Here is a 10,470-nt window from a genome sequence, read left to right on the forward strand (position 1 = left end):
CGTGGAAAATGACGCGACCCCACTTCCGCCAACAGACCAGCCCACATTTTCCATAAAAGGAAAGTCCATTAAACAAACGCGCTTTTCCCCTCGCGGCAGAGTTCCGACAAAGCCCCGCCTCCTGCGCCAGGATTGGCCAGTGGGAGCGACTTAGTGGCCTCCTATTGGATTAGAGCGCAAGTCAATCACGTAGCGACGGCCTCACGTCAAAGAATCCCACGTAAATAAAGCGAAGAATTAAACGAACGCGCTGTTGTAAGTTTAACGTACGCTTTATTTAACTGTGAAGGTGAATATTAATGCATTAACGCTTCATTAATGTCAAACGTCAGCGTGGGGGCGGGGCTTGTGGTCTCGTGTACGGCACCGTGCTGCAGTTTGCGTGTTTAGCGCGTCTGACCGACGACACGCAGCCAGAACGCGGTAAAACGTCGTTAAACGGTTCCGTGAACGCTGTTTTAACGCTTTATATCCACCGGATCCGAGGAGGGCTGCAGATAGAGCTTGTGTTCATCATCTCTGGGGATTCCCGGATGAAGTCACGGCCAGCGCGAGACGCACGTAAGCTGTCACGACCGATGTTCCGCGGTTTTACGCTACATTATTCGTTCTGAACGGATGAATGTTGCACAAAGTGCGTCGAATAAACCGTTTGCGTGCTTCTGAGGAGAAACTTCCCGGCGGCTCTGCTTTTAACGACGCTAGCCGCTTTGTGTAGCGATGTCGTTTGTGTGAAAGCTTGACGTTTAGACACACTTTTGTGTGTGTGTGTGTGTGTGTGTGTGTGTGTGTGTGTGTGTGTGTGTGTGTAACGTTACTAGTATGTTAAATATCGATAATCTGTCAGATTGCAGGCCGTTTGATCGATCTAGAGCTGCAGGAGATGAAGTAGGTCACTGGCTACGCCGCAGCTGACCGGACGATGACGTCATGACGCTCGGATCACAACAACAGTGTTAATAATATCACGTGCCTTTTTATTTATTCAAAGAGATGTTAATTTCATGCTCTCTTCAAAAGATGTAATTTGCACTTATTCACAACGAAAGCAAAATGATTGAGTATGCCGTTAACTTTTTCATTTTGCAAGGAAATATTACATTCATAAACAAAATGTGACGTTAATTGATTTTTATTAGAAATGGAAGCTTCGAAAAAGTCTCTAATGCAGATTAATAACAAAAAGAATGACTGTTAGATTGCATGAAGGATTTTTTTTCTTGTACAGTTGCCCCGCTGTTGTGCTTGATTTTGGAAGAAGGAAGATAACTTGAGCTATTAATTAATTGTTTATATGTGTGTGTGTGTGTGTGTGTGTGTGTGTGTGTGTGTGTGTGTATGCATGCATGCTCTTCTTTCTTGCATGTAAAAATGTATTGTAATCTTCAATAGTTTCTTCAATTAAAAAAAAGATTATAATAATATTCATAATATACAATGCCATTTGCTTGAATAATTAACGGTTATTAAAAATATGACGTTTAATGTTTGTAGAAACAGTATGACCACAGGTAACCTTTTCAGTAGGTGATGAGTAACATGATTGATTTGTGTTTTTTTTATATATTACTAAGATACTAGTATAGTTTTATTAAGGTTTTGATTTAGTTTTTATTTTTGCATTTATTTTAATTTTAGTAGGTTTTAGTAATGTGTATATATATTTTAAATATTTATTAGTTTTTGTCTACTTTTAGTATTATTTTTATTTTTAAATTTTTCTCAGTTTTATTTATTTTAGCACTTCAAATTAAACAACATGAAAATGAGAAATCTTTCCTTGGCAACTTGATGAAAATAAAGAATTTTTATTTTATTTCAAGTAACGAATGTTTTTCTTTTGTAATTTTAAATTAAGTTCCTGTTGTTCTAAAGAGCAAAATTGCCTTCATTAATAGTTTTACTGAAATGCAGTTTGCTTGAATGTAAAAGTGAAGGTTTTGTACAGCAGTTATTCATGCGTCATCATGATGTCCTGCGTTTGCTGTCTGATGTTTTAGGCTCATACGGTGGAACAGGATGAGCTCGAGGCTGAAGGATGAAGGTCACATGAGAGGCATGGCCAGATTTAAACACAAAAGGATGGACAAGTCCAAGCCAGACTCTGAGAGGGACTCCGGCTTCTCAGGTGTGTAATGAGAGCTTTGAGCACTGTTCTGTAGGCAGTGAAGGGTTTGAGAAGATGTTCATGTTAGGGCTGCATGATAAATTGCAATGATATCGCAATTGTGATAGGCAAAAGCTGCGATAGTCATGTGCATCTTGTCAGTGAACTACGGCTCTGTGCAGTAAATGCTGCTCCATCTGAAAGCACGTGATGGAGATTTACTACTGATCACAGAACCGGCTTTACTGAGGAGATACACATGATCGTCGCGCTCGATTAATCGAGCAGCCCTAGTTCATGTGTGTGTTTCTGGCAGACGGTGGCTCTGAGCATCTGAGTGTGGTGGATCAGACGGACACAGACGATGCGTCGCTGTCCTCCTCCAGGTCATCGCAGCTGATGCCGGTGGTTGGCGGAGCTCTGCAGGGCCTCTCGCCAATGATCTTCATGAACAATGTGGTTCTAAAGCAGGTGAACTTCAGTGCCCGGTTGCATAAAGCACCTTAAAGTGCCCCTATTATGGGTTATGAAAGGTTCATGTTCCCCAACAACAGGTTGGCATGCATGCAAGGTCAAAGAACACTTTCATTGTCTTATATGCGTTTAGTTTTACCTTGTTCAATGACTCCCAAACGATTCGTTTTTCCAAACCCCTCCTCTGCGTGACGCTAATCTGCGGTGATTGGTCGATTTCATTTAAAGCAGTGTTTGTGAGCGTTACCGGGGAAACCGCTCCAAAATTCTCATTCACAAGCTTGCAATGCGATTAGATTCGATTCATTATTGATTTATTTACACGCCCAATTTTCTCAAGGAAATCATTTTCTTAACTAATGCTGTAAAATATACATGAGTCAGTTGGTACTACATTACTATAATATTGAAGATTAAAACTGATTGATTTTTTTAGGCTATACAACTTCTTAAATTACACTTAATGAAGTTTTTATAATAAAAGTTACAGTTACATAATAATATTTCTACTTCAATCAGTTCACTGAGGCGCTACAGCGATCTGTCACTTAATATTAAACAGAGACAAAACAGCATTTATTGTTTGAATACTGCAATACAGTGGACAGAATTTGAAATCTGAGACTTTTTCATATTATAAGTACCAAAGCACAATGCTTATCGCGGTATATTGGATGGCAGGTGCCCTCCATTCATTAACTGAAAACAGGCTAGAATAATTGATTCTTGGGATTTAAGAATCGATATCCTTTCGTAAAAATGAGAATCAATTAAAATTGAGATCTATATTTTTTTTTGGAAAACATTCCAGGATTTTTCTCCATATAGTGGACTTCAAGGGCAAAAATGCCGTTTCAATGCAGCTTCAAAGGGCTCTACACAACCCCAGCCAAGGAATAAGAGCCTAATGTAGTGAAATATATATGTATATTTATTTATTTATGTTTATATACACGCATACACAGTTTGTATTTTTGTGTCTGTTAAATAGGGTTGCAAAAAGGTGGGAAATTTCCAGTAAATTTCGGAAACATTCCAGGCATTTTTGGAAAGTTTCTGGGAATTTTCCACCCCTTTGCAACCTTAGTTAAGTGACATCCAGAATTGTTCTCTCTCTTTTTTTTTTTTTTAATACAATAACGACTTAATCTTCATAATGCAGTCATATTTATAGCAACAACAACAATCTCTAACTTTAATTTTAATGGTGTATCTGCAGTCTGTTGAAAACCCTTCGTCTTTGAAGCCCTGGGCCTTCAGTCCGGCGATGGAGGTGGTTCCGCAGCCTCAGGTGGTCTTCCTTCAACCCGTCGTCCCGCAAAGATCCGCCCTGTTGCCGAAGGGACCCCTGTCTAAACGCCGGCGGCACAGAAAGTACCTCCCTATCCTCAAATCCTACCCCAAAATCGCTCCTCATCCTGGAGACGCACCGCCTAAGAGCCGCAGCAGCAGCTCCTCTTCCTCAGTCAAGAGCTCGTCTTCCTCTGATGGTCAGAAAGATTCATCCGAGTCGCATGCAACCGACACCGAACAGAGACCCGAATCCACGGACGGCTCCCTGCGGACGCTGGCGTCTAATGCATGCTCTGATGATACGGACAACAAGATAAAGCGCTTCTGCAACACCTACAACATCCTCAGTAGTTCAGGTTTGCTGGACATCACGCTGCGCACGAAAGAGTTGATGCGGCAGAACCGCCGGACGCAGACGGATCTGGATCGCCTGCGCCAACACACCAACCTGTTAATGGAAGCGCTGCAGACGGGAGACTCGGCGATCTGGAGCAAGCTGCAGACGAGCATGCAAGAGGAGGACAAAGGGAAAGACAGGACGCCGCACAACGAAGAGAACCTGAAGTGAGACGAAGACACGATGCACCTTTCGTTGGCGTTTTATAAATGTGCAACTTTTGTCTGACTACACTACCAGTCAGAGGTTTTTGAACAGTAAGATTTTAGCTTTTTAAGGAGTCTCTTCTGCTCACCAAGCCTGCATTTATTTGATCCTAAATACAGCAAAAAAAAAAATCTGCATTCTTTGATGAATAGAAAAATCCAAAGATTATTTATCTGAAGTAAAGTTTTTGTAACATTATACACTAATTTGAGAAATTATAGAAATTAATACTTTTATTTAGCAAGGATGCCTTAAATTGGTCAAAAGTGATGATAAAGACATTTATAATGTTACAAAACATTTCTATTTCAGATAAATGCTGTTCTTCTGAACTTTCGATTCATCAAAGAAACCTGAGAAAAATCTACTCAATGTTTTCAACATAATAATAATAATAATAATGAATGTTTTTTGAGCAGCAAATCAGAATATGAGAATGATTTCTGAAGCGTCATGTGACTGGAATAATGATGCTAAAAATTCAGCTTTGAAATCACAGGAATAAATTACATTTTAAAATATATTCAAATCGAAAACAGTTATTTTTAAATGGTAAAAATATTTCACCATTTTACTGTTTTAATGTACTTTTTGATCAAATAAATGCAGGCTTGGTGAGCAGAAGAGACTTCTTTAAAAAAAAAAAAAACATTAAAAAAATCTTACTGTTCAAAAACGTTTGACTGGTATATCTTAAGGTCAAAGCAATGCCGATGTTGTCCAGACACTACGGATATGCGTTCGCTCTTTACTAAGCTTCAGCCTTAACCTAGTTCAGTGCATAAGCTCTTTACACTCCTGCTGTCATTTTCTCCTCGTTTCACAGTTTTGGATGAATGATTTGGGACTCTCAAACAGAAACATTCATATTAAGCCTTGTTTATGAAGCACAAGAGCAGATTCTGTCTCAAAACTAGCTGCAGACCTACGGTAGAGCGTATTTTTGAGCATCACAGAAGGAGACGATGCCCAGAAACACAGTTCAAGTATGTGGCACAGCCGTTTCATTTCTCAAAGCAATTATGAGTAATAATGAGAAATGGATCATTACAGACTGTCAAAAGCAGGCTAGGCTGCAGCCCTTCCCATCGTCTGGCCCCGATTCTCCATCATGACTCTGTGGTTTTATCAAGTCGTGTAGGATCTTGTCCTTAAAGAACAAAAACATCAGAATGAATCTTGTTGCAAGACACTACAGGTGAACAGTTTTAACTACTAGAGATCACTGTACTTCATTTTAATTAATCACAGTACATTAAGAATTTATTTGATTGAAGATTTCTGAAATGTTGTTTAAATATGCATTATCTAATTAAATGTGCTAAATTGCTTAATTCCAGAACAGAAATCTGAAAATTGGATAATGTCAGGTTCAAAATTCTTGTTTTTGTCATATTAGACTGAGGCCTATAGGTTTGTACAGAGGGGATTTTGCATTTCTGCTCCTCATAAAGCTGTTCATACATTTATTCTTAAAGTTTTCAAACATTTTTAGGAACAAAATGTATTATAAAACCAGGTGAATGATATATGTGACCCTGGACCACAAAACCCTTGATCGACCAAAAAGTCTCTGGGGTATATTTGTAGCAAGAGCCAAAAATACATCGTATGGGTCAAAATAGATTTCTCTTTTATGCCAAAAATCATTAGGATATTAAGTAAATATAATGTTCCATGAGGATATTTTGTAAATTTCCTACCGTAATCTAGGGCTGAACGATTTTAGAAAATAATCTAATTGCGATTTTTGTTTTGTTTTTAAACCAAGGTTGCGATTTAATATCTGATTATTTTTAAAAGTTTTTATATTCTGTGTATATATATATATTATAATATATAATTGTATAGTATGCAGTGTTGGACACGTTACTTAAAGTAATTAGTCATATTACTAGTTACTCCTCACAAACAGTAACTGAGTTACATCATTATAAAAGAAACTAATTACCAGGGAAAGTAACTATTGTTACGTTTTTTTTTTTTTTTTTTTTTTTTAAATGTTCAAATGTGTCAAATAACTTGGATGCCCCCAATTTTAAATGTTAAATGAATGAAATGGTCACTAAATAGAATAACTTATTATTATAAAGCATCGTACACTAATCTACACTATTTTAATGTTTCTGTGGGACAGTGAGAGACACCGATCAGATTCAATTGATTATTGTAAATATTATCAACCCTCTGCTTGGCAATAGGATCTACATTGGCTTGTAATTTTTTTAGTTTACTCAACAGACTAATTTTAATTATCTGATATACTAATATATATATCTCTTGTGTTTGGAAAATGGCACCGTTTTTTTTAAATATCTCACTTAGCATCAGTCAGTCAAACATTATATGATATGATAATTTAGCATTATATGATGATAGAACTTTAGTAATTAGAATAAGCACGTATGAATGCATATTTGTCATGTTGACTGAACTTAGGTCTGGTGGTGGTGCTTAAGATATTGTTTGTCATTTAGTTTTACTATTAAAAAAAACTACAAATAATACTGATAAGATAAAACTACTACGAATTCTACTACTAATAAAAACAATATAAAACACACTAAGGATTATTGAGCTGCTGGGTTCATGAATATTAATCAGGTTGTCTGCATTCGCTCGAACTGATTCGCTGAAATCAAAACAGGGAGGATAATAGCTGAGCGCCAGCCAATGAGATTGCCGTTTGCGCATTAGTCCCGCCCACTACAGGAAAACCCGGCAGGTCTTAAGCCCGGCTCACACTGTGCGATTTTGGCCACGATTTGGTCGTCTGAGACAAATTTAGGAAATCCTGAAAGATTCCTATAATCCTAGGCTAAAATCGGTTGTCTAGATCAGGGGTTTTCAACCTTTTAGGACATGCGCCCCCCTAAGTTTGTCTAATTTCACTCGCGCCTCTTTACTCTGTGTCACGTGACCGAGTGTAATCGGTTGAAAAATCACGTTTTTTCATATCGCGATATTATCACAAATGCAATTAATCGCTCTGCCCTACAGTAAATATATTAACTTCATTTCTGATTAGTAATATGCATTGCTAAGAACTTCATTTGAACAACTTTAAAGGAGATTTTCTCAATATTTAGATTTTTTTGCTCCCTCAGATTCCAGATTTTCTAATAGTTGTATCTCAGACAAATATTGTCCTATCATAACAAACCATACATCAATGGAAAGATTATTTATTCAGCTTCATATGATATAGAAATAAAAAAATTGACCTTATGACTGGTTTTGTGGTCCAGGGTCACATATAAACAAACCCCACAGTAAAAACCTTCAGAATATAGATGGGAATAAAACTCTAAGTTCTGATGTATGTAAGTGCTGAAGAAGTGGAGAAAAAACTTTTAAGATATGTATTTGAATTGAAATCTATTGAAAAATAGTGCGATAAACACTTAAATTTCTATTTGGATGTTTTTTTTCCCCACTAGTCTGAAAAAATACATGTTCCGGAAGCAAAATGGACCTTAAGACTGAGCAGGTTTTGTCCTGTAGTGTCTTGCCTTAAGCTTTGCCGTTATTTCACCGACACTGTGCCTCCAGATTCATTCATGCAGAATAGTTTTCTTTCTCTTGATTTTGTTTTGAAATACGACTGGCTCATGGATCCATGCCTATATTTTTGAGAAAGAATAAGGTGAATTGTTTTATGTCCATTGTTTAGTTTAGTTCGATCAGCGGGTCAGTGTCGTTTTAAGTGTGATGTGGTCGTTTATGGTGACTCCGACAGATTCAGAGTCGTTTCTGTTTGGTTTTGGACCAGGTGAGGGTTTGAAGTGTTGCAAGTTTGTCAAACAGGAACACATGGGCGATCCTTTATGTTTGTGTGATGATGAATCTGCTCTCATCTTGCCTTACTCCAGGAAGTTTCATTCTTCAAACTGTAGAGCTCAAACTTTCTTTTGGCAGCTACTCCTTACCACTAGCTCATAAACCATTGCTTTACTTCCAGGAGCTTGTCTCTCATGTGTATGGCTTATGGATTACATATTTCATGCGCTGATTTTAAGCATTAGACGTAGCACAGGAAGGTCTTCTGAAAGTGTTTTTCTTAAGTGTGTTTATGTGCTTTTATACAGTACAGTTAAGAGTAGAAAAGCCAGGTGATATAGGTCTGTTTTCTGGGGAAGGTCGTTTCCACCACAGAATAAAAATAATAAATAAAAAGGTTATTTTTTAAATTCTGAGAAAAAGTCAAATTCAGAAAGGTGTGGATTGTAAAATAACTGAGAGATTAGAGTTTACAGCTCGCATTAAAACAGATTAACTTTATAACTCTATAAAGAAATGTCTTAATTGCGAGATTATAACTTTTAGTAAAGATAGAAATGTTTACCGTTTGCCGTTTACATCTCACAATCCAGACTTAATTGGCAATTCTGATATGAAAAATAAAAATTGTAAGATAAAAAAAGTTGCATTATCTTTTTATTAGTGCTGTCAAATGATTAATCGCATCCAAAACTAAAGTTTTTGTTTACATAATGTGTGTATTTTGTATATTTATTATGTGTATATATAAATACTCACACATACAATATATATTTAGAAAATATTTACATGTATATGCATTTATATATTTATATTATTATATTACATATGAATATATTTAATATATAAACAACATTTTTCTTAAATGTATACATGCATGTTTTTGTATTTATATATATTTATATACGTAATAAATATACACATATTATGTAAACTAAAGCTTTTATTTTGGATGAATCATTCGACAGCACTGCTTTGAATCCATGGCTTCCGTAGTTTCCATGTGTTGGTGTTTCCTGACACTGATTGCCTTGTTAATGGCAGTCTAAGCTTCTTTAGTAAACAACCCGTAAACCTTTTGAAGCCAGCAGTTCTGATAAAGCTTTCCACATGTTTTGCTGTCTGATCGTGTCTCGCAGCATCTGTTTGATTTCTGCAGATTAAACATCAGGAAGCAGCGTTAAAGAATATTTGTGAATCATTTCAAAGCCTAAAGGGCTTCAAATGTGACGTCTGCTAAAGAGAAACCTCTTATTCATAACTATAATCTATAAAACAATGACTTTAGAGAGTCATCATCTGATTCTGCCGGAAGTGTTTGTCTTTGTGTTGCTCTTATTACTGGTTTTTGTTATTTCTGTCTTTTGTAAGTAAAATAATATGCTGTTTATTTTGTATGAAGATGTTTATTTTTCTTTGCAGTACATTAGATAATCATCACAATCTGCGGTTGTGAGTACAGACGGATAGATGTGCGAGTAGAGCAGAAATGTGAAGGGTTTTGTGTCATATCCGCTCAATCCTGTTCATCTGTGTGTTTGACATGAATACAGCATCAGTAATGCATACTGATCTAGATCATCTATCAAACAGGATATGAATAAACATTTCTCAGCCGCACAAATCCAAAGCTGTGGCTAAATGCTCACATTATTCATTTACTGATGCTTTTTTTACATTTTATTTTTGTGAGATGTTTTTTTAATTATTTCCCATTTTTACATGAAGACCTGCTTTACTGAATACACTGTCATTTTTGTTTTTCATGTCTCAAAGTTATTAAAATAATTGTAATTGTCAAGTGTGTCTCCTCTTCAGCATCATTCTGTCCGTGTCAGCACAAATATAAAATACGAACATATGAACATAATATAAATAAAATCAAGTGCTTGTTTTTAAAACTAAAAACATCATAGTTATTAAATTATTATTATTTTTTTTTAAAGGCAAGAAAACATTTCTGATTTGCATTTAATTCATTTAATTTTAACTTGATGTACTAAAATGGGGGGGGGGGGGTGTAAAAGCATGTTAAAAAAAAATAAAAAATAATAAAAATGGCAAACACACAACTAAATAAATACAATATTTTATTAAAATACAACTGGAATATAAAATAAAAAACATGTTATATTAATATCTGGTAACATTTTACCGTAAAGTTAAAAAAAGAGTATTTAAGAATAATATAATTGTTTGATAATTTTCAGTG

General features: G+C 36.0%; 3 protein-coding genes across 6 annotated transcripts in view; 2 read left to right on the forward strand and 1 right to left on the reverse strand.

The window, feature by feature from the left end:
- The window catches only part of LOC306880072 (transcriptional repressor protein YY1-like), a 672,069-nt gene that overhangs the window by 598,755 nt on the left and 62,844 nt on the right, over positions 1–10,470 (reverse strand). The window lies entirely within an intron of this gene.
- Positions 1–10,470, forward strand: part of LOC306880073 (peptidyl-prolyl cis-trans isomerase FKBP3-like) — a 391,610-nt gene that overhangs the window by 162,119 nt on the left and 219,021 nt on the right. The gene's annotated exons all lie outside the window — the stretch shown is intronic.
- LOC306880638 (CLOCK-interacting pacemaker-like) lies at positions 172–5,448 on the forward strand. Of its 2 annotated transcripts, XM_079434285.1 has the most exons (5): positions 428–561; positions 2,001–2,128; positions 2,424–2,578; positions 3,801–4,438; positions 5,305–5,448. In XM_079434285.1, the coding sequence occupies exons 2-5, from the start codon at positions 2,020–2,022 to the stop codon at positions 5,312–5,314; spliced, it is 912 nt and encodes a 303-aa protein (XP_079290411.1). In that variant the 5' UTR covers positions 428–561; positions 2,001–2,019; the 3' UTR covers positions 5,315–5,448. The 2 variants fall into 2 exon arrangements, with proteins under 2 accessions (XP_079290412.1, XP_079290411.1); XM_079434286.1 differs by lacking the exons at positions 428–561; positions 5,305–5,448 and adding an exon at positions 172–255 and having other exon boundaries at positions 3,801–5,113.

Source organism: Barbus barbus (assembly GCF_936440315.1).
Source record: "Barbus barbus genome assembly, chromosome: 14".
Classification (NCBI taxonomy): domain Eukaryota; kingdom Metazoa; phylum Chordata; class Actinopteri; order Cypriniformes; family Cyprinidae; genus Barbus; species Barbus barbus.